Below are 23,399 nucleotides of genomic sequence, written 5' to 3' on the forward strand. Positions count from 1 at the left end.
AGCTTAGCAAAGTGGAGAGAGGGGTCCTGGGATCTGTGCTTTGAACATGCCTTCTGCTCCATCCTTCAAGTCTCAGCTCAAATTCCACCTCACTGCGAAACCTTCCCTGATCCCTCCCCACTCTCCAAACACTTTGCTTGTACTCTACATCTTGCATGTCACATCCTTCAAGCCTTTGCATGTTGCTTTTTATTAAATCGTGAGTTCCTCAAGGGGCAGGAATGTCTGATTTCCCTGTGTTTCTCCTACAGCTCTTCCCAGAGGGCTTTGCACAGTCAGGACTCAATATTGATGGGACGGATTGAATTGACAGGCGTGCACAGCACACATTTCCCCATACAAGGGGTAAGGACTGGGATACTGACAGCAGAAGGGCCAGGGGCAGGCACCCCAGCTGACTCCTGGAGACTGAAAGGTGTGGGGCACTTATTTGTCCCAGACCATCAGCGACCACTATTGAGTGCTTATGTACTAGCACTGTGGTGGCTGCTCCGGGAGAAGGGGCAGCCCCTCCAAGGAGCAGCCAATCCACCCTCTAAACTACGGAGCAGCATGTGACACTTCAGCCTCATCCTGCCCCGGCTACTCCATGCCTTACAGGATGCTGGCTCTGGGGTTAAACCTGATGGCTCTAGCTCTCTGGCCCCCTCAGAGCCTCTTGCTTCAGTGATAATTTGGATTTGCTGGCCCTCCAGTCAAAGTGGAGTTATGATATAATAATTCTTTTAAAAGATAGTTTTTAGGGGTAAGACAGGAATAAAGACACAGACCTACTGGAGAACGGACTTGAGGATATGGGGAGGGGGAAGGGAGAGCTGTGACAGGGCGAGAGAGAGTCATGGACATGTACACACTAACAAACGTAAGGTAGATGGCTAGTGGGAAGCAGCCGCGTGGCACAGGGATATCAGCCCGGTGCAGACGCAAGAGGGAAGAGATATGGGAACATATGTATATGTATAACTGATTCACTTTGTTATAAAGCAGAAACTAACACACCATTGTAAAGCAATTATACTCCAATAAAGATGTAAAAAAAAATTTAAAAAAGATAGTTTTATTGATATATAATTCACATACTGTATGATATAATCATTCTTGTTCCTAATATTATGCCGTCTTACAGCATCTGTCTCTCCTTTAAGTCTGAAATTTCCCATTTGTTACATCACTAGTCTTGAGAAGTACAACTAAAGGTCTTTATTCTCCTGTAAAAAATAAAAGCATCTTTATATCTGTGTGATCATATTGTAGTCCTAAACCACCTTCCCTGTTCTCCACCTCATTTCCTCCAGCCAGCTTTATCCCACTATTTCTCTGAGGTGCTAGGAGGCAGGAGGCCAGCCTTCCCCCAGTTTCTAGATAGCACAAGTGAGGCTCACAGCCCCAGGGCTCAGTGTATCTCCTGAAGCCACCTCCTAGGCCCCATCACCTCACTTTATGTTCACACTCTGCTTCCTCCCAGTCTCCCTTCTCCACAACAGAGTTGGTGGAAATAAATGTTTAGCTTCTGCTGCTGCCGTGTATCACAGTGCAAAATAAACACGAGGGTAGAGGCCCCATCTACTCTGACAACATAATTCATTTACTGCAGAGGGATATAATAAAGTCTTTATTACAGCAATTAACAGAGCAGCATTTGCCAGCATGCTTTTCAGAGGCAACCAGAAAAGCGCTTACTCCAGGTGCATAGATTTCGGAAACCATGCATCTTGGGCCAAAATGAAACCGGTTAGAGGCTTGGTGAATGGGTCCCAGCCCCCCTAGAAAAATTAGCCATCCAGGAGTCAGTTCACCTCAATGCAGGAGCCCGACACAATATGATTGTACTTTACTGGGTGAAGACCTGGACCTGTCTCCAGGTTCATAGTCTTAAGGACATGCATGAAATGCTCCCTCCGAACCCACCCACCCCAGCTGTTGGGCTCAAATCTCACTGACCATCAAAGCATATAGGTGGGGAAGGTTAGCACCATTGGCTCTCAGGGGTACCTTGCCACTGAGGTGGGTGGTGCATAGGGAGAGGACCAGAGGCTGGGCCAGGGAGGGAGGCTAAGAAATCCTTTCATTAAACCCTGCTTCAAGAGCATCATCAAAGTTTAAGACCTCAAGCCTCTGGAAAGAAACGGCTGTTGGGGGGTGGGGGGAGGGAAGGAGAGAAACTCATGAGTCTGCTCTCCGGCCTGGAGAATATATGCTAACTGGCTTTGGGCATAAAAACTGGACAAAGGCATGAAGGAAGCCCAGTTGCCTCAGTTCTTTGGTGGAGGGGCAAAGGAAAGGGAGGTACCGGTTTAGGTTCCTTAGTGATGTTAAGTACATCTGATTACTAATAAACCAAACTTAGCTCTCCAGCCCCCTTCAAGGGGCCAGGGGTTGGCTTGTACCAACAGGACATTCTTCCAGAATGTCCTGTTGGTACAAAACCAGAACCAGCTCTGGTTTTCCCAAGAAGGGCAGCAGCCCCAGTGTCATAGCTTTGTGGGAAAAACTCATTGCAAGCAGCAGCTCTTCCTTTTTTCTCTGGAGCAGACTATCAGGAAGACGATGAGGAGTTTTGATCTCCTTAAAAACATAAAACTGAGCACCTAAGCCACTAGAAAACCAAAGGCTCAAAAGTGCAGAGGCAAACCGCTGTCAGACAGTTCCCCTGGTTGAGGGGTGACCCAGTGGGTTCCTGTCTCCTCCGTTACTCTTTTCCCCTCTCAGGCCTCTGGGAGAAGGTACTGCATTGAAGGATGAGGGCAGAAGCCAGCCTGGCCTCTCTGGAACAGAGAAAGTCAGACCTTTGAGCAACATGAACAATGGGATAAAAATAGCAGTGTTGCCATGGCAACGAAGGCTGGGAGAGTCCTGAGGATCTCTGGGTCCTGCCATCTTCCCCTTCAGCCTTCCTCCCGCCTCTCGGATGGAACACAGGAATAAGCTGAGGGAGAAGGGAAGACTGCCCAAGGGGGAAGGAGACAGACCAGTAACCCACTAGGAAACCCTTAAACTCCAAAGCCTGAGGCTTCTGCCAGAGCCTGGGCTCCCAAGTCTTGGGACTCCTGGGTTTTAGAATTTCTTCCTCAGTATAACAAGTTCATCCAGGGATGTCCAGGGTACCCCCCACACTTCACCCTCCTGGTGGATGGTCCTGACATCCTGGGCTCCCCTGTGAACAGCCAAGGTCACTGTTTAGTCTTCATGGTCTGTGGTTCTGATCCCAGATAGGACTGGCCACAACAGCCCAGCACAGGGCGCACTGACTTGGGAGTATGGCCTGAGGGATAGAGGATTAACTCCCATGTCCCTCCATTGCTCACAACTTGGCCTTAGGGAGCAGTTTGTATTGGGAACAGGGTTATGGCGGGGACAGCTATCTCTTGCTCTTGCTTTTGTGTCCGGGGATGGAGCATTCACTCTTTGGGAACAGCTTCTGGTTCTTGGTTCTCGTGGTGTCAGCCCCATCACCAGCTGGACACAGCAGCCACCTTCAGGGTGAACACCACGCTTTCTGGGCCAGCGTGCAAGGAGCCCACCAAACACAGCAGCCCGAGATTTTCTTCTCTGGTGCAATCGCATCTTCATGGTTGTGGAAGACACTTGTGTCTGTCTCCAAAAGTTCAAGCCACACCTGGGCACATCTGATCCAATGTACCCTTGCAATGTATGCCTTCCTGTGAGGTAGGGAGGAAATGGGTCTTGTCGCCACCTTTTACAGGGGCTGGGAGAGAGGAAGCAAGTTGCCGAGGTCAGGAGTCAGCCATGGGGGAGCTCTGGGAGACTGGGGGCTGCAGCTCTCTATCCAAAGACGGTCATCAGCCCATCCCACCCCCGGCACATCCCAGACCACCGGGCAAAACGCACATTCAGTCTGTAGATAGCAGATTGCAGCCTGAGGCACTTCCCCTTGCAGAAGGCAAGGTAATAAGGTGGGGTGGGTCAGTCAGCTTGGAGATGGGCTCACCAGCAGCTGTGCAAAAGGGTTACATAAACTGGGGCAGGGAGCGGGTCCTTGAGTTCCATCTGCTAGGTGTGTGTGTATGTGTGTGTATAAGAGAGACCGTGCACAAAAGTGGCACTTGGCATGGCCCCAACAGGGCCTGGAATTGGAGTCCTGGCTACAAGAAGGAGAGACAGAACTTCAGGGCATCCTGGTTCCCTGAGCGGGGAGTGCTGGGTAGGATTCTAGCAGGAGAGGCTCTGGGTGCCTTGGCTTTCCTTCTCACTCCTCCCACCCTTTCCTGGATCTACCATATCACTCCCATCCACCCTCCCCGCACATTTGCTGCATGCACAAAGCACACCAGCTGGGGCACAGGAAACCTGCAACCCCTCTGGTTCCATAGCCTTGAGCCCCACTGAGGTTCAACTTTCCAGACCCACAGAGCCCTGGACTCTGGAGGGGACTTAGAGGACATTAGTGCAGTCCCTTCTTTATAGTTGAGGAAATTGAATCCCAGAAATAGGATATAATTAGCCTAAGGTTACGCCATCAGTGACGAAGCAGGGCTAGAACCCAGGAGAGCTGGTTCCCGGCTCAATGCTCTTTTCATCCCACTGTGCTACTTTGTGCATAGTTCGGTTAGTTAAATTATTGCTGTTGTTTTTTTTTTTTCCAAAAATAACAATCTTCCTATATATTCCCATTGACCCATATGCTACATGCAGAAAGCCCTTCTCTGGGAATGGAGAAGGAAATGACATTCTAATAAAAAAAGACCTGAGACAAGAAGTTCCTCGGGACCCCTCCGGCCAGGGTCCCAGACAACACTCAAGTCGTAAGAGCCTCAAGCACCCTTCACGTCTCTTTATCCCGCCACACAACAGCCCACATAACTAGAGAGGAAATGAGCCGGCGGCGTTCTCCCTTTTATAGATGGGAAAGCGAAGCCGTCTCACCTGTCTGCGAGGAGGACTCAGTGCCACGCAGCAAGACCGGGAGGCCCGACCCCTCCTCGGAATCGTCTACTCATGTTGCCACCTGCCTCACACCTGGAGCTCTTCGTCCCCACCTCAAGGCAGGGTCTGGGAGAGAACATTGGAGTGGAGGAAATTAGAAACAGGGAGGACAAAACAGTGCAACCTGACCTCTGGGAAGGCGTGAGACTCAGGGCAGGAAACAAGGCAGCCAGACCCCACCCCCAGCCCCTAAAAGGAACGGGAGGAAGAAAAGCCTGGGCTACAAGTCAGGTGCTTGGGGCACGTGGTCTGTGGATGCGGGGGCTGCTTCTGCCTTTTTGGGTTAAACTTCTCTCCTGGGCTCCCCCTTCGAGATGCTGAGAGGGGCCAAGTCCCCATTTCCCTGAGAAGGAAACTGAGGGACGATAGATTGTAGGGTGAGTTGGCTAGAAGCTGCTGCCGCCTCCTACTCAGCTGCAGTGTTGGCCTCAACCTTCGCCCTGGATGAAAAAGGGGCCACAGCTTGGAGGCCAAGGGCAGCTGTCTGCAGATACAGCTGGGCCTTGACCTTGGGACCTCTCCATGTTCCCATAGCAGGGGCTCAAGATATCCAGTATCCCTCCGGAGCCAATGGAGTTCCCCTGGGGGAAGCAGCTCTCTGAGCTGGCTCACTGCCAAACCCCTGCAGCTGAAATGGCTGCCAAGCCTGAGAGCACAGGGGAAAGCTCTCGTTCGCCACCCCTCCCGCATATGTTTCCCACTCTCCTGACCTTTCCTCCAGGTGAGCCCATGTGGTCAGGACAGAACACCCAACACCTCTGTCTCCAGGGATACAATTTCATCCTCCACCACAGGAGTGACTTCGCTGGGGCTGCAGCCTCGCAGGCAACTGCTAGGGACGTACCTGGTCTCCAGGTGGGCTCTCCCGCCCATCAAGGAACCCTTGAAAGCATTTCTGCCCATCTCTTTGCCTCACCGAGGCCTCTGCTGTCCAAGAGGCTGAAGAACCAGGGGGTTTTTCTTCTGTCCCTTGTGACCCCACTGGCCTTTACTGCTCCTTCCTCGAGGGAAGGACTTCTGTTTATAATTCTTTGGATATAAAAGGAAATAACAGATTGCAGAAGGTTGGGGCTGGGCAGTAAGGGCAAAGGAGGGGGTTGGAGGATGGGAGGAGAGAAATCTTAAGCTGTGCTCTAGCTTTGCAAAGAGGACCTGGATACCACCAAATCCGCCAAAAGCCCAGGAAATGCCCCTGCGTGTGGGGCTTGAGGGAGACAGGCAAAGCCTGCCAGGATAGAATGTGCCCTTGCTTCTGCATGAAACAGTGGAGGAGGTGTCCTGTCCTCCCTAACTACCCAGAGAGGTCCACATTCCAAGGAGAGGGGTACACAGCCCCTCCTGTCCTGGGGCCCTGACCTCCTCTACCCAGGTCACTTGTTATGTTTCAGAAAGGTTATTCTGTCCCTGGATGCCAGAGGGGCTGTGACTTTGTTCCTGGGCTGAATTGTTCCTGTGATGAAGTAGAGGACAGACTTGCTAAAGCTGCAGAATCTGCCTAAAGTGTCTCTGCCACTGGCGTTGCTGCGTGACCCTCTAGCACCTGAGAGGTCCAGGCACAGTGACAGAGGCCGAGTTTCATCGAAATGGGAGGCAAGGAAGGAAGCGAAGGAAGGAGATGGTTTTTTGTTTGCTTCCTACCTCCTGGAAATAGGCTGGGAGTGGAGACAGATTCTGACCCTGAAGGTTGCTGGAGGTAAGGAGATTAGGGGACAAGTCCAGGAAGGTCTTAGAGGGCCCCCTCCTCCCAGAGTGTCCCCTAAAGGCACCACATGCCAGCATTTCCCCCTCTAGGGCTTCTGAGAAGAGAAGGAAGGGGCAGGTGAGTGAGGCAGGAGATGGGAGAACAAAGGGAGGGCTCAGTTTAGTCCAGGAAAGGGATCACCCGGTCTGGCCCCGGAAGGCAGTCCCTGAGGAGGGGAGTCAGGGCCTGGGAAGGAGGCCGCCCACATCTGAGCTGCTGCCGAGGAGACATAGTGGAGATGAGTGGGCAGAGAGGCCGGGCTGGAGGGAAGGCTGCTTTCTGGAGTGTGGGAGAGAGCAGTGCAGAGGGAGACACAGAGCCTGCTGCGAGCTGGGGCAAGGTGAGGACAGACGTCTGCCCGGCCTCTCGCTGGCCCTGCACAGCCACACTACTCACAGCCAGGTGGCCTCCCTCAGGCCTGGCCCAAAGGGACGCTGGGAGGGGACAGACGGTAAAGGACTCATCTCCTGGCCACATTCCTGTGGACTCGGCTCTGGGCTCTGGAGGCTCCCGCCTCAGGTCCTGGCATCCCAGGAGAGACTCCATCCTGGGCTTGGAGCAGGTCTGTCTCACACATCTACCTGCCTGAGGCCTCTCCCACGGTCAAGGCTGCTGGGAGTTTCTCTGGCAGAGCAGCCAGTTTCCCATTTAGCAACAGCTCCCCTGGCCCAAGGCAGCATGTCCCTCATGGGAGTGGTTACCCTGAGCAGAGTCCCAGAGCCCTCGGGACCTCAGGACAGAAAGAAGCTCCGTTCCTGGGGCCTCCCTGGGGCTTCTCAGTCTCTGGAAGGCACACGGCAGGTCCTGGGCTTCCCCTGGTGTGACTGGGGCCTCTCTTCAGGGAGGTCTCAGGATTGGAAACCCAGGGGCAGGAGGAGGCCAGGGCACACAGGAGGCTGATGCTCACAGGTTAGACGGGGTCAGGTGGTCGGGTCGCCTGAGAAGAGCCCTGGCCAGATGGAAACTTCCTGCTCCAAGCCTCAGACAGAAGCAGGCGCCTCAGGCCTAGGACCTGCTGGGGGCTGAAGAAGGGGCCCTGGCTCCGCTCACACCGCCGTTTCCCGCTCTCTGTGAACTTCCTCCTTCTTCCTCTTCATCTTGCAGAAACCGTGGAGGCCACAGAAGCAAGCGAAAGTGAACTGGGGCATGCCCTGGGCCAGGCTGGGGGCTGCTCACCAGAGAAGATCTGCAGGGAAAGGCAGAGGAGGAAGAGGGGGCAGGAGAAAGGCAGGAGAGAGAAGCAAGCTGGGGTTAACATCCTGGAGCCCTCCTGAGGCTGCCCAGGCCCCGCTAGACCTCTCACACCGCTGGCGGACGGGGCGCGCCACCAAACAAAGGCCTCTTTGAAACCTCAGTGTTTCCCGGTCGGTGGAGTTGATGTCATTCCTCAAATTGGAGCCTGGGTGAGTCCAGGGTAGAGAAGAGAAGGCCCCGGCTGCAGCTACCTTTGTCCCCCTCCCGCCCTCTGCCTCCCCTCGTCACCACACACCTATGCTTGGGAACAGGAATCAAGCCAGCTCAAAATAACTGTCTTGTGCCACCTTGCACAGGTTAGAGGTGGGGGGGGGGTTCCCACTGGATCCTTTAGATCACACAGTCCGATAATCCAAGTGTGGGACTTTGGGGACCTTGAAGGAAGTCCCTCATCCAGCACAGCCTCTACCCTGACACCTGGAACTGAGTCTCAGATTCCTCCCTTCCCTAACGGCCCCAATTTGTCTGAAACCCTTAGGGAAATCTATAGGGAACATAAGGCACTTGCTTTAACCACTCCGGGCAATACAAATCCCCATCCTCCTCAGTAGAGAACAGACAGCACAGAGTTCTTTTAGGCAACAGGCTATTTTATTGAGCACCTAGGCTGGGCAAAGGGCTTGGGAGGTAAGAACGTAAGGGTAAGGGTATGCTTTCTTCCCTGGCACAAAAGTCAGTCTGAGGTAGGGGCTGAGGCTGGATTTACCCCAGCTGGGCATGTTGTCCCCCACCTCTGGCTGACACGACCCTCATCACAGGCAGCAGGGGCCCCTCTGGTATCTGCGGCATGGGAGGGGGCTTCAGAAGACCAGCTCTCAATCTGTGAAAGTATCCCTTTCTCCAAACACTCACTGAGGTCTCCTTGGCCTCAGCCATCCGCAGATGCCTCCAGCTCACTTCTCTGCCCTTCCTCTGCCCCTGGGCCTGCCCTGGAGGGAGCAGAAATACATTCAAGTCAGCTCCAGCAGGGCAGCCGGGACAAAAGAAAGCACACTGCATTGAGGTCATGCCTGCACCCTGGGCCTGGTTTGATCACTTGTCTCTCTGGGAAGAACACCAGGGACAGCCCAGATGCTGAGAGGAAGGGGTTTGGAATAAGGAAGCATGAGCCGTATCCCGGGCCCAGCCCCTCCTACAATAGAGATTGCATAGAATGTCCAATGCCCCAGATGCTAGGCACACCTGCAAAGTGTTTCCATTGTCTTTGAGGAACTTGGCAGGGCCCGGCTGGTGGCTCTCTGAATAGTTCCACAGGCTTGGCCAACCTGGCTCCTTTGGACAAACTTCCTTCATGTTTCTCCAGGCAGAGCAGAGGGCCCAGCTGGTAGTCCCTCACCAAGCACAGTGCCCACAGTGGAGTGGGTCCTGTCAGGATTCTCCCCTCCCTCCCCCTCTCAGTGTCCTGGTAATCCAGCTAATGACTGTAATTAATAGGTGCAATGCATTTCCAATGGCCAGCTGGGTGGGCAGGAAGCCCAGCTTGAGTCAGCATGGGTAGGTAGACTGGTTATTTAAATACCCGCTTTCTAGCACCATCCACACACCCACTCTCCTGGAGTATATATAGAGAGCAGAGAGCAATCTCCGGGATATATATAGACAGAGCCAAGACACAACTACTATATTTCTAGATCTATCCACTGCAGCTGTCTCTGGATCCCTCCCGTGACAAACCCAGAGCAAGACCGGGATCTTAATGGGGGATTAGGTGGCCTGGGTTCTATCCTTGGCTCTGACGCCGGCATGCTGTGTCACCCTAGGCAAGTGACTGTGCCTCTCTGGGCCTTCATTTCCTCATTTCAGTGTTCCAGGAGATTAATCAAGGTTTAACGCTTAGACCCCAAAGCTAAGGCGCTGAAAGGGCACTAGGAATCCTAGCCTGATTAGGAAGAAGGGAGGGAGGGCTGTGGGTTTCCTTGTGATCAGTAATTGTTAATGCATACACTTCCTTTGCTGCAGGAGGTGGGGTATATCAAGGGTACTATCGACAAAGCATTCCCACAAGTACAGGAAAAGTATTTGGGGAGGAATCAGTAGGCACAGCACGTTTGATCTGGGGAAGGAATTCACAACTAAAACAAGTCCAGCAGGTAGCTGTGACCATCAGGCCCCCATCACCACCCTCACAGTCTCTGGTCCCAGGGTTCAGAGATCGTCTTCCGTCCCCACCCTACTTCCCATCCAATGCCTGCTTTCTTAAAAACAGCAAAACGTACACAAAAACACCCCCTACATTCCCCTCCCCCTTGCCAGGCCAGTGACTGTGCCTCCCAGGGATCCTTCGGGAAAGATGAGAACATGCCGAGTTTTCTGTTCACTGTGACAACAGTGGGGGCTGGGAGAAGGAACCAGGACCTACACATCAGAGGAAAGGAGGGTCAAGTGAAGCCGCTCAAAGCTGGGCTAGGGGCTGCAACCTGGCTCCCGAGGTGTATCTGAGAGGTGTGTCTGAAAGCTCACTGGCAGCGCTGGGTCCTTGTTTCTAAGGGCGGAGAGTATACCCAGGGGAGCTCAGGTCTTTGACCTGAAGTGCCTGGCTATCCTCCCACTCTCTACCAGGGAGTGACGGGAGTGACGGGGCCTTCACTGCAAGGTGCACGACTCCAAGCCCTGGTGGCGCGCGGGTCCCCGGGTCAGCCCCTGCACTGGACAGACCTGGGGCAGAGAGCCCCACCCCACTTTCAGGCCTGCTGTGAGCCCCCTTCCTTCTCCCTCAGAATCCCTCTGCCCTACCAGCAGGAACCTGGGGACCCCCTTTGCCTGGGCTGTGGTCTCTGCTCCTCTCTCTGCTCTGGGCCCCCTGCCTTATGCTCTTCACACTAGCTGGGGGGGCTCCCTGGAGAAGTCAGATCCTGAAGAAACTCCTCTAACTGTTTCTACTTGAGGGGAAAGGGGTCTGAATGTCTGAAATGAACAGTCTGGGAGTCTCAGTGAAGCCAGTGGACTGACTGGGGGCACTCCCCACTCGCCCCCCCGCCCCCCGCTCATCCGTGGTCCATGCTCGCTATGGAAACTTCCCCTCCCACTCTGCAGCTTTCTCCTTTAACCTTAATTTCCATGCCCAGGAGGGGCTAAGGATTTGAAAAACAGCCCCCCAAAACCCAGAATAGGAAGGAAAGGGAGGTGAACACTGAACAAACGGCTGCTGTCCCACGGTTGGTTGCATCTGACTGCAAGCTGTTGGCCCTGGTTTCTTTCACATCCTCCTCTCTGGCCTGGCCCCAGCTCAGGTCCAGATGAGATGGTGTGGGGTACGGGGTCATTAAATACCCTCTGCCGGTCAGCTTTGTAGAGGCCAAGCAGAAGCGCTGTCAAGCCACAGAGGATCATCCCCAGCCTCCCCGCTGCCCCCTCCCCAAGCCTCTCACCCCCACTTCTCCTCTCTTAGAGGACCCTGCAGACACCCTCCAGGGTCCTCCGATTCTAGCCCCTTCAGCAAAAATGGGGCAGTGGGTCAGAGACTGCTTGAATGGTGGAAGAACCAAGAGGAAGAAGGGAGTCAGGGCTGGCTAAAAACTAAGGTAAGGAAGAAGCTGGGGCTCCAGGCTTGCAGACCACAAACTCCTAGGTGTCTCAAATTTTGGCAACGTCCTTCATCAGAGTGGGCGGCAGTAGGGGTTGGAAGGCTAGGGAGATATTTACAAGTGTTGGGACAAGGCTGGGATTCTCTGACAGACAAAAAAGGGACATATTCCTTCCCCTGCCCCCCACCCCGATCCCCTCACCTGCCGAAGCAGAGTAGCTTCCAGCAAGGCCCTCCCATCTTCACTCTGCCCCACCGCCACCTCAGGTAAAGGGCAAAAGAGAAGTGACCTAGAGAGGAGGGGTGCCCTCAGCCTCTAGGACAATGCTGAGCCCCCGCCCCCTCCCCAGCTCCCCTTAGCACCGCGCCTCAGTAATTAAAATATGAATTCACCTTCCCTCCCCGAGCCATTCATCACTGCGAAGGGAAGCAGCTGCGGCTTAGGAGACCGGATTTGGGGGATTAGCTCCGGCGGTGGAGCAGACACACCAGGAGAAAGAATTAAAAAGGGAGTGAATTGGGTTTTCTCTCCCCACCTCCTCCCCTCTCCCTCTCCCTCGGGCCTCCTCGGAGCCTCACACCCCACCCCTTTTCCCCAAAGCCTGGCCTCGTTAGGTTTCTGGGAACTGTAGTCTCCAGCACTGTGTTGATAAACAGGCAGGCCAGGGGTGGGTGGTGGCACAAACTACAGATCCCAGGCCTTCTTCCCAGGGTTGGCAGCAGCAAAACTGGGCACAGGCTTCCAGTCTGGGAGAAGCCCAGTTCTCCTTGGAGATTAACTCCTTCTTGGCCTGCTTGAGACTGAGTTCCAGCCTCTGGCTTACTGAGTGCCTGGAATCTGGAGCCAAGGTCCCCTCTGCATCTGATGGCTTGCCTAAGCCAATCCTCCCCGCTTTTCTCGCTTGCCCACTTATGGAGAAAGAGGGAAACTGCCCCCACCTTTCAAAAGTACAAGGGCAGCCTCGCATTTACCAGTGGTTCTGGGGGACTTGGGGGCTTTGGGAGCTCAAGGGGTCAAAACACTAAAAGTCTTGAAATGTCTTTACCCTGGCTTCCAGGGTCTTCCAGGCCTGCTTGTCTGAGGCTGGCCCATCACAAGGGTCATCACAAGCATGACTGGGGTCATCAGCTTGACATGGTGATGTGGTGGTCCAGACCATCGGTGCTATAAGGGCCCCAGAAGTCAAACGTTAGTGCCGTGCCCTTCTAAAGATGGGACAGAGATTTTTTCAATAGTCTCTGCATTTAGAAAGCAGAGTGTTAGCAGTCCAACTCCATTTGCATGGGACGAATACAACCAGAGAGATTCACTCGAATCACAGCCGTGTTAAACACAGGTCCACTCTCCCAAGGCAGGCCTTATGCTGGGTATCTCTGAAGACTGTGAAAAAGACTTAGATGGCTCAGAATATTTTAGGTTTCAGCTGTCCGCAGGCAGGTGACAGGATATACACAGCCCTCTGATCTGTGACTCCTCCGGGAGGGGGCATGAGGACAGCTTGCCTATTCAATCCAGTTCAACAATTATGTGAAATATATAACTGCATATCTCCTCTAGGCCTGTCCCAGCGGCAGTGGCCAAGAGTCAAAGAAGAGAAAGGAGCTGCAACTTTTTAACCCCAGAAGCACCCCAGGCCCAGGCGCAGCAAGGTAGGACCGTCTCAGGTGAGTTGTGGGCTTGGTCTTGTGCCCCTGCTTGCGGCAGCTGACCGCTTTTACCCCACCCACCTGTTCTCCCAGTTCACAATTTATTCAACAAACGTTTACCCAGCAACCCCTACTGAGAGCCTTGCCTCGCTGGAGCCTCACAGGACCATAATAATCCTTGAAGGGGTCATCTGTCCCCTCTTTCCCAGGCCCAGCCCAGTGCCGGGGCCTTCCTGGCAAACTGTGCAACAGGACACCTGGGAGGGACTCAGCTGTAGGCAGGAAGGGGGCACTGCTTCAACCTGGCTTTTCAATTAGGACATGGGGAGCTAGGGGAGCAAATCAGGTGCCTGGGTGTCCTTGTAGGAATAGGATAGGCTCATTCTGAGCAGGGGTGGGCAGCGGGACAAGGAGGGAGGTGGGGGGAGGTACCAGCCACCTCTGATCTCTGGCCAAGAGAACCCAGAGGGAAAGTGGGAAACCCTGGCAAATTCTCATCCCTGTTCTTGTACCATCTAAGCTGGGGCAAGAGGGGAAATGGCTTGGATGAGCCCCAGCGAAAACCCAGCTGGCTCGGGCTCTTTGCTTCTCCTGTTGTTTTCATGTTCCCCCCTCTGCTCCTGCTGGAAAAGGAAAACCTGTGATGGACAAAGGGTGATTAGAGTTGGACCACAGAGCCATTTGTGGACATACATCAATAGAGACCTGGTGAGAAGAGGCCCTGGTGTGAGAACAGCACTTTCCCATGCATCTGCCTGTTGGCTCTCCCAACACCCAGCGTGATGTGGCAAGAGCAGGGATTCGACGAATTCCAGCCCTGCCTCTTTCTAACCCTGTGAACTTGGGCCAGTTTCTTAGCTCCCTTGTGCCTCAGATTTCCCATAAGTAAAATGGGATAATGATAGTATCCTTTTCATAGGGCTGTTTCCAGGATTAGATGAGTTAGTACAGGTGAGACAGATTGAATCATGCCTGGTAAATGTTGGCAGGGGAAATTAAGAGCTCTGAGACATTCTAAATCTGATTCTCAATACCAAATATAGTACCCTCTGATTCTTCAGTGGTCTTAGGCAGACCGGGGGCTGGAAGGAAAGGGGAGGCGAAGGTTGTTCCTCTGCTGCTCTAGCCAGACTGCCTTATTTGCATCTGCTAGGGTCTTCCAGGATGGCTGGGAAGGAGTTAGGCAGATTTAAACGTGAGAGCAGAAATAGGCATGGGGACCTCGGCCAGATGAGTGGCAGGCAGGCAGGAATAGGGAGAGCAGGTACCATTCACAGAGCCAGAAGGAGGGAGGCAAATGCCTGGACTGGGCAGCAGACCAGAGGCTGGGGACCCTGGGCTCCAACTTGCAGCCCATGGGGAGCAGCTGCCTTCCTAGTTTCACTCCGTTGCCTGAGCGCTTTTATTTCAGCTACTGAGAAGTCCCGAGGTCTCTCTCACACAGAAAAAGGTTGAGGATTCCGAGCTGACCACAGAGACGTGAGCAAGGCCGAGAAGCAGAGGCTGTCCGGGAGGCACCGAGCAAAGGCCTGAGTGCTGTGCTGTGTGGTCCAATGCCCCCGACTCCAGCCCCCAAAACTCTGATACAAGACACGCCTCAGTAACTTGGCAAGGGGAAAGGAACCAACTCAGAAATCCCAGCACCCCCTGAATGTTTCCCTCCATCCTAAGGGAATTTCCCTCTGGAATCACTCATCCAGCCTCTTCATCTCAGAGTGAGAAGCCAAGTCCAGAGAGGGGAAGTGACTTGGCCAAGGTCACACAGCTAAGCCTCGATCCCGGGTTACCAGATCCCCTGCATGCACAGCCCCCAAGCGGAGCCCCCTTTGGTGCCCCCCTTTGTGGCTGCTTCCTAGCCTGGTCCTGGGGGGAGATGTAGGTGCTGCAGGAGTAGGAGTGCGCCCCTCACTGTAGCCCATGGCTTTTAGCCCTACATGAGTTTGGAACAGTAATCACATAGGAATGAAAAGCCATAGGCCACAGCAGAGCTGAGGGGGTCCAGCGGCAGGAATCTCAAAAGGATGCAGGGAGCTGGGGGTACCTGGGGAGCCCTCACTCACCTTCCCACCAGCCCCACCCACACACCCACACTGCCTCCCAGGAAGTACCGGGCCCCCCAGGTCACATTCTCTTACCATCCCCCACCACCTGCCGGGGCCCCTGAAGCATTAAAGCCACCGCAGTAATGAGTTTCCAGTTCTTGCCCTACAAAAGCCCCACACAATGGGCCTCACTCCGGGGTATGAGGAGGGGTGGCTTCCTGGCCATAAAGGACCTCCTCAAATTTCCTTAATTAGCCTCCAGCCCCCCGCCCAGGGTCCTTAACTACCTCCTCCTCTAGAGAATAAGGCCGGATCTTTTCAAAGCTACTGCTGCCAGTGCCCAAGACCAGCCCCATATTAGGCTCTCTCCTTACAAAGCTTAACCCTTTCTAGTCCAGCCACAGGAAGCAAAGAGGGCCGAGGAAGGCCTGGGCCTAGAGGGGTGAACGAGTGTCCTGAGCACCCCCAAGGCTGGGGGCTGGCCTGCACTTCCTAGACTAGTCCAGGTGGCTACCAACTGCACCCATTCTTGCGTGACACAACAAGGGCGGGAGTGGTCGGAAGGATCTCTGTCTTCAGACCTAAGTAGAGGCAGGAAAAGGGCCTGACCTTGAAATCCCCACCAGCTGAGGGCAGCCAGCTTTGGAGCCATCCCTGGGCAATGCTGGGGGTGGGGGAGGGGGAGGGGTGGGGGAGGGGTGGGGGAGGGGGAGGGGGCCTCTTGGCGCTCCGCCTCCCTCATTGGCAGGATATGGTGGTTGGTACAGGCACCTCTAGGACTAGGGTGAAGAGCTGAGTCGAGGTGAACCAAGGTCTCAGGACCCTGGAAAAGATGTGCTCTAAGCACAAGTAGTCTCTTCACTCCCTCTCCTATGATGCGTCAGTTGTGGGCATGCATCAGCCTCAGAGAAAAGGAGTTCAGGGAAGCCCCAAGGGATTCAGATCCCTGCGCATGGCCTTGACCTCTCTCAGGGACCCCCAACAGAACGGTAAGAGGCCTTAGGACCAGATCAGGCCCCGGCTCTGCTAGGGAGCAGCAGCAGTCCCCACCTGAGCCCTCCCCCCACGGCTCAGAGACCCTGGATCTCTCCCCCCACGGCTCAGAGGCCCTGGATCTCTGCAGGACCCTGGCTGGAGCAACCTCCTTCAACTGGGCCATGCACACTCCCCAGCAACAGCACACCCCAGTCTTGCCCAAACTTAGGGCCAAACTTCCCACCTGAACTTTGGGTCATCGGCCCCCAACCCCAGAAGCCTTTAGTTTTCCTTCCCTTCCTCTCCCATGGGTCCCCAAATCCCAGACTCAGGACTTGTAAAAAACCGTGGGCTCCAAGCAGAATGACCACAGTCCCCTCCCAAGGGACACTGGGCTCTGGGCGGGGGTCCAAGGGCCTGCTCACCTGGTGGGCCCAGCGAGGGCCCCTCTCCCTCGCGGTCTCCCTCACATTCCCGCAGAGCCACTTCCTGACTTCCAGGCAGCCACTCACTCCTCCACTTACCCCCAGAAGCTCCAGGCCCAGCCCTGAGGGCAGGCCTCCTCCCTCTTCCCGCCCACCACTGGCCTGGTCTGAGCTGTGCCCGACTCAACTTGACTCACTAGTGAAGACCTGGCCGCCCCTCCCCCAGCCGGTAGCCGGTGGGTGAGGGCAGGCCGGGCAGGCAGGGGAGGTCAGGTATTCCTTCAACCCTGACTTGGGCCTGGGTAACAAAGGTCTCATTGAGCCTGTGGCTGTCTGGTTGGTGAAGCACAAACCTCTTGTATCTACTCGCTTTTGATCTCACTCCCTCTGAACCAGCCATGTATTACTCACGTCCCCCTGCTGGGCTATTGGTGTGGAGGGGCTGTTTTGTCTCTTCCCTCCCTCCCCATCTCTTTTCTCTCCTTCCTTCCCCTGCTGCTCCCCTCCAGCGTTTTTATGGTTTAATTTTTGGCAGGAGACCTGAGGCGGCTCCCTGGAGGCCCCCTCTTCTGCCTGACTGCCCCTCCCCATCTCTGCAGGCCTAGCTCCTCTCCACGCTCCCCCCGCCCCCCACTCTGTGTCCGTCCACATCCTCTGCTCCCGCACTCGGCCCCGCCTTCTATTTCGAAGATCCTCAGACCGGTCTGGTCCTTCCCTCGGATTCCTGGCCGCAGCTGGGATCCAATCCTGGCTTCCTGGCCCCGAGCACAGGAAAGGCTCAGCCTGCCTGCCGGCCCCAGCCCACCTGACAAGCCCAGGGAAGCTCCAGAGCGGGGCAGCCTCTCTCCACCATGTTCCTGGGGCCAGAAGGACCGGAGGGTGAGGGGTGAGAACAGCTCTCAAGTCTCAGGTATTAGCCTGTCCGAGACCTCCTTGGAATGTGGAGTAAGGGAGAGAGGTCACCAGGCCTCACCTCCTTTTCTGCTTCCTCCAGTCTCGAGAATCTGGTTTCTAGTGAAAGGCCACCACTTGGTGAGAGCCCCAAGGATTCACCCTCTCAAGCTAGGACCAGCCCCCACCCCCCACCCGCAATTCCTGTCTCCTCCGTGGCTGCCTCTGAGCCTTCCGCAGCTCTGCTGAGGGTGAGGACCGAGTGGGGCTCAGGCAGCTCAAGGAGCAGTGCCTATAGGCCATCCCACAGGGTCACTGGTATGACGTCTCTCTGGCTTCCCTGGTCCTGTTCCCCAGGAGAGGCCACTCCAGGGAAAGAGACAGTCACCTCTGAGGTCTGAGCTCTCCCTGGAAAAGCCAACAGATGCTAAGAATTCCCATGCTAGTGACCCCAGAGAGCCCTGCCAGGTCCCCCATGCCTACCAGCTGTGGCCACCCCTCCACCTCTGGGAGTTTCCACCCCTCCCTGGCCCCCAGGTACTCCCATTCAGCTGAGCTGAGGATTCGGGAAACTTCTCCTGCCCTGACAGAGGCCCCATTCTTCCTGCTGCTGGCTCCCATCGTCCCTCATGACTCCACACATTCTTGGGCCTCTAATGAGAAGCCGAGACAGCCCTTCCAGCCCTGCTGTTGCTGTCAGCACAGCCTGGGCCCGGCCACCAGCCTGTGGCAGGAATTGGGGGGTGGGGGTGGAAATAGGAGGGAGTAAATGGAGGCTGGAGACGGAACAGAGGAGGGGAGCAGACACGTGGGAGAGAGAGAACAGAGACGCTGAGAGAAATTATGAAAGAGGAAAGGAAGTGATATAGGAGAAAAAGGGAAAGGAACTAATATGTTATTGAGTGGAAACTGTGTCATGCACGTGCTAGGCCCCTGTTATTTATAATCACTAGGTGAATGCAAACACGATCATTATTATTCCCATTTGGTAGATGAGAAAACTGAGGCTTGCAGAGGTTCGGTGGGCATTTTGCTCTTAGAGAAGAGGGCAGGAGAAGTCTGAGAGAGAGAAAGGAGAGAGCTGGCAAAGGAAGAATGCTGACCATGAGGAAAGTGAAGGATTGCAGTGGAAAACAGGCAGAACAGGAGGAAGCAGAGAGGGATGGGGGAGCCGGCTGATGGCTGATGGCTCGTGAAAGCAGACCTGAGGTATTCCTGACCTCCTGCCCTCCCCTCAGGGTTGTCTGCCTGACTGGAGAGCGGACATCCTGAGGCCCTGCAGGTGTGCTGTCCCCTCTCCACTAATAAGTTCCTTGATGCCCACATATGCCGGAGAACAGAAGTCCAGCCTGGAAACTGAAGCCTGTTTCACTGGGGAGTAGGCTGCAGCAGCTCCTGTTCTGGAAGCCCCCGGTCCCACCATTCCCTTTGAGGGCACACAGTCACCCTGGATCTCAGCCTACATCAGGGCACTGGGGCTGGAGATGGTTCCAAGCTGAAGGTAAGCCAGCTGGGGGACGCACTCTTTTGCAAGGAGAGGAGTGGGGACGGGGCTGGTGAGCCACTCACTCTCCAGAGAGAAAGCCACAGAGGAAGGGGCGAGCGGTGCAGACTGGGCTCAGCCTGAGAAAGGAATGGAAAACTAGAACTGCTCCAGTGCGGCCCAGTGTGCTCCCTGCCACAGAAGGATGTCAAACACAGGGTGTACAACCACTTCTCAGACCAAGGCCAGGCACACAGCAGGTGCTCAGAAATAGAACACTAGCGTGGAAGGGATTTTTGCACCTGGAAGTAAGTTAGAGCAAAACTTACGTCCCGTCAACTCCAAGACAATGAATCTACATTGGAGCTGACTTCGCCTCGCAGAGCTTTTCATAGACTTCTGTACTTTTGGGGGGCAGCGTGGAGCCCAGCAGCCCTGCCTCTTTATCCATAGTGGCAACAAATCGGGATGTTAGGCAGGTACTGAAAAGGAGGCACTCACTCTCACCTGGAAGAGAGTAAACCGGAAGCATATCCACGATTATAAAGATGTTGGTTGAATGACATGGTTATGGATTTGTTGAATGAATGAATGATGAAGCTTGGAAACAAGGGCAAGAGATATCTAGGTTGCCCCATATTTCAGGCTTTGTGTGTGCCTGGAGTGCCCTCATGCCTGTACTCTCTGGGAGGAGGGTCCTTGTACCAGAGCAGGTTGTGGGTAGGAAACACACCCTGGCATCTGACTCTACCCACAGAGGATGGGGGGCGAAGTACTGTTGAAACTTCAGAGGAGCCTTAGGGGGTTTGATTCTGCTGCCTCTGTCCTAAATAGGCCTCCAGATTTGGAGTTGCGATTGGACTGTTGCAGTCCCTGGCGCAGAATTGACCCAGGAAAAGACTAGTTCCAGATGGACCTGGAAGTCTCCCATATATTGTCCTCCAGACCTGAGCCAGACGAGTGGTGTGATCGCCACCAAGAGCAGGATGACCATCCTATTTCTGGACCCTAGGTAGTAGCCTTCCCCATGGCTCAAATTTCCTGTTTCCCAGCTCCATCTCTACTTCAAAGTATGATCAGCTCAGGTTCCTGCTCAGTCACTGACTTAGGAGCCCTGGCCCCACTCCGGGAGGGGGGCGGGGCACAGGGGGTGCTGCTCTACTGAGCAAGAAAGCAGAGAGGTCAGGCAGGAATTCTCTTTTTCCCAAAGGCTTTTTCTAGTTGTCTCAGGAGCCTCAGTTCTGAGCCTTCTCAGGCAAACAGAGAGAGCTCCTTGCCTGGCGGCAGGGTCCCTGGGCTCTTAAGGAAGGAGAAGGGAGACCTGGTGATAGCCTCAGGCAATGAAGGCAGAGAGAGACTAGGGAAGGAGAGAGCCTGGGCAGAACCTGGGGGCAGGAGGTGGTCCCTACAGGCTTAACACCTCCAGCGCCTGCATCTGATCTCTACTAAGCTCCAGTGCTGGGCTGTGAGAGGGAGAACACAGGGAAGCGCTTGTGTCACCAGAATCCAGCCTCCCCAAGCACAGGACCCCCGCCACAGTTTTGCCTCTCAGAGCAGTCAAGCTGTTAAAGAAAAATACAATAACACGGGTCATTGGCAAACTCTCATTCATTTCAACCTGAGCCGTTTGTTAATGTCAAAAGGTTCCAGTGCCTTGCCCAGGCCCTATTCCTCCCTTGACCCCTTTTCTCCTATGCCCTCCTCAACTCACATAGGGCAACTGTGGTCCAGTCTAAAGAATTACACAGCTGGGCTTTTCCAAGCCCCAGTGGAGTACCTCTCAAAGGAGGAGGCAAGCAGAGATAAAGGGTGGGGAGAAGGTCTTTGGGCAGCCCCTCATTTAGCAAACATGCACTGAGCACATACAATGGGACAGGCACTGTGCTGGGCACTGGGAGACAGCACTCACTAAGGCACGGCCACCAAGCAGGCAGTCCTGTGGCAAGACAGGCCTAGATGTGGATGTACATGATTGCATTCAGAGCAGTCCTACCGCCCTGCCTCTGGTCTTCCCCACCAACCAGAACCTTCACAATGCCTTCTGGGGGTTAAACTGAACTTGACCCTCCCCCCTATTTGATGGTCAGTCCTTCCTCTTCATGCCTTTAGGAGAGTGGCCTCAGCTGGGTATTCTGCGTGTGTGTGTGTGTGTGTGTGTGTGTGTGTGTGTGTGTGGTAGATCTTTTTCTTTCTCCTGACTGTATCAGGCCCCATGGGGCGATGGGGAGTTGGAACTGAGTGACAGAGACAGAAGCGGTTCCCAGCCCCAAGCCCCAGCTGTGTCCTCCTGGAGGATGTAAGCAGGGTTTGCAGGCCACCAAAACTGCTCCCCAAGGGGGCTTCTTAGAGGACAATCAGTTCAGAGCTTTCTGATCCTGGGGCTCCCATCTCGGCCTCAGAACAGCCGAATTTCTCTCCGAAGTCAGCTTAAGGGTTACTTAAGTTGGGCTAGGTTGTTCCCTGGCAGATGAAGGTACATTGAAAAACCACCAGGAAAAAGTATATTCAAACCTGAAGAAGAATTTGTCAATGAGGGTTGAGAGGAGAAGAGCAGGATACTAGTGCTTCCAAAAGAAGGCTGTGGAATGTCGGTCAGGAAGGGAGGGCTCTCCCTCCAGCCCCCAGGCGCCCTCTCCTGACCAGTTTGGTAGAGGCAGGGGCTGGTGGCCAGCCAGGTTCCCTAGGGGCACCCTGTCACGGACCCTTTCTCAGGAAAGGGAGCAGCCATCCTCTCCATAGCTGCCTCCCCCACCCCCACCCAGGCCAGCATTCCTGCTCCCTGGCTCGCCTCCAGCTCCAGCCCCTCTAAGGATGCCAGGGCCCTAGGTTGAGGAAGGAGGTGGGAGAAGGACTTAGGGCTAAGAGTTGATGGTTTTGCCCAAGGAAATGGCTTCTCCAGCCTCCCAAGCTGGTTCCTGAGGACTTCTGCCCCAGGGGTACCGGACACCTCTGCTTTTCCCGTCTTAGTGCCAAACAAATGCACAGGTGTCACAAAGTCCTGATCCCCACCTCGTTTATAGCCCCTTCTCCGTCCCACCCCGTACCACGGGGTAAAGGAAAGCGGGGAGTCACCCAAAGCGGGTTTCTCCCAGCCGGGAGAGGGAGACTCGGCTCCCTCCTGAACCAGGGCTCTAGCTCCCTCTTACACTCCCCCCCTGAATCCCACCAGCAGCAAAAACCTTTAAAGCGAACAAAGACAATGGGGTCGGAGTGGGGGGCTTCCTTTCGGCGGACCTGGGGTGGCAGGTTGACGCAGGCTGAGGCTTGTCGGAGCTGGCTTTCAGGTGAGTGCCTGAACCCGCGTCCTGGGGTCCGCCCAAGGCTCAAGGACACCTCATCGCCCAGCCAAACCACCCCCGGCGAAAAGGAGGGTCCTCAGCCGCTCGGCCCTCAACCCGGCCCAGGGGTTTGCAGCACTCTCGGCCTATTTGTTTTCGCTCAGTACTCACAGTTCGGATGCTAAGCCGTCTCCTCTCTCGCACTCACTTCCTTTGTCTCTTTCTCTCTCTCTCTCTCCCTCTCCAATCTCTTTCTCTCTCTCTTCACTCCTTGTCTGATTCTCTGCTGTAGCTTCCAGTGGAGAAAAATAATTATTCTTCTCAATGGGTTCGCACGGGGCGCACGCACACACGCGCGCGCGCACACACACACATACACACACCGCCGTGGTACCCAATCAATGCACAAATCTTCGGGGTCCCTTTAACCTCTGCGGATGCTCCGGGAGTTAATTATGAAGCCTGTTTCGGCGCAGCATAAATATGCATTAAGGTATGAAATGACAACCGATGCGCTGAACTTCAGGGAATTGGCATTTAGACAGACTTCGTCTCGCCGCCTCCCATTCCCTCCATAGCCCCACGAGCCACCTTCGCAGCCTCGCCCCTTCCCCGGGCTCGCAGTAGCCATCGCGAGCGCCCACCCCGGGGCCAGGGGGCAACGTAGCGGCGTCGGCGGCGCGCTCGGTGCCCGGAGACTCCCTGGTGCGCCCCCTGCGGTCGGGGCAGATCCTTTGCGGGAGGTTCCACTCCCCCAACATCCTCGGGCCCGGCCCAGGCCAGCGCCCCCCCCCCCCCCCCCCCCGCACAGTGCCTGTCTAACAACAAACTCCGAGCTCAGTCCTTTGAGAAGCTGGCGAGAGCGGGACGGCTACCTGCTAGCTCGCCCGAGTTCCGGGCAGAGCGAGAAAGACCCGGGACGCGATTCAACTCCCCTTCGGGCAAAGCAGCCTGGCGCCCTCGGGTCCCGCCACCCCCGGCCGGTCCCGACCCGCACACGCAGGCATGCATTTGCACACGCGCGCGCACACAGGCACGCACACACAGATGCACACACTCGCGCACAGACACTCCCGCGCGCGCTCACGCCCGCACACACTCAGGGTTATAACAAAGGAAGAGGGGCAGCGCTGCCTTACTTTTTTCTTTCTCTTCTCCTCTCTTTGGCAGCCCCCCAGCCCCGGGGTCGGCGTGCT

The 23,399-nt window shown here is 55.2% G+C and overlaps 1 protein-coding gene across 5 annotated transcripts; it reads right to left on the reverse strand.

The window, feature by feature from the left end:
• Positions 1 to 1,087: 1,087 nt before the first annotated feature.
• BLACAT1 (BLACAT1 overlapping LEMD1 locus) lies at positions 1,088 to 23,213 on the reverse strand. 5 transcript variants are annotated; one of them, XM_060293542.1, is made up of 3 exons: positions 23,079 to 23,213; positions 22,375 to 22,495; positions 1,088 to 7,871 (listed from the first exon to the last, which is right to left on the reverse strand). In XM_060293542.1, exon 3 carries the CDS (start codon positions 7,831 to 7,833, stop codon positions 7,732 to 7,734), a length of 102 nt encoding a protein of 33 aa, XP_060149525.1. In that variant the 5' UTR covers positions 7,834 to 7,871; positions 22,375 to 22,495; positions 23,079 to 23,213; the 3' UTR covers positions 1,088 to 7,731. The 5 variants fall into 5 exon arrangements, 3 of the variants coding, with proteins under 3 accessions (XP_060149525.1, XP_060149532.1, XP_060149522.1); XM_060293549.1 differs by lacking the exons at positions 22,375 to 22,495; positions 23,079 to 23,213 and adding exons at positions 8,792 to 8,868; positions 11,856 to 12,029; XR_009562757.1 differs by lacking the exons at positions 1,088 to 7,871; positions 23,079 to 23,213 and adding exons at positions 8,486 to 8,868; positions 19,255 to 19,432 and having other exon boundaries at positions 22,375 to 22,674.
• Between the last annotated feature and the right edge of the window lie 186 nt (positions 23,214 to 23,399).

The sequence above is a fragment of the Globicephala melas genome, chromosome 1 (assembly GCF_963455315.2).
Source record: "Globicephala melas chromosome 1, mGloMel1.2, whole genome shotgun sequence".
NCBI lineage: Eukaryota > Metazoa > Chordata > Mammalia > Artiodactyla > Delphinidae > Globicephala > Globicephala melas.

Coding starts and splice junctions, on each gene's coding strand:
- BLACAT1 (XM_060293542.1), bottom strand. CDS start 7,833: ATGCCCCAGTTCACTTTCGCTTGCTTCTGTGGCCTCCACGGTTTCTGC.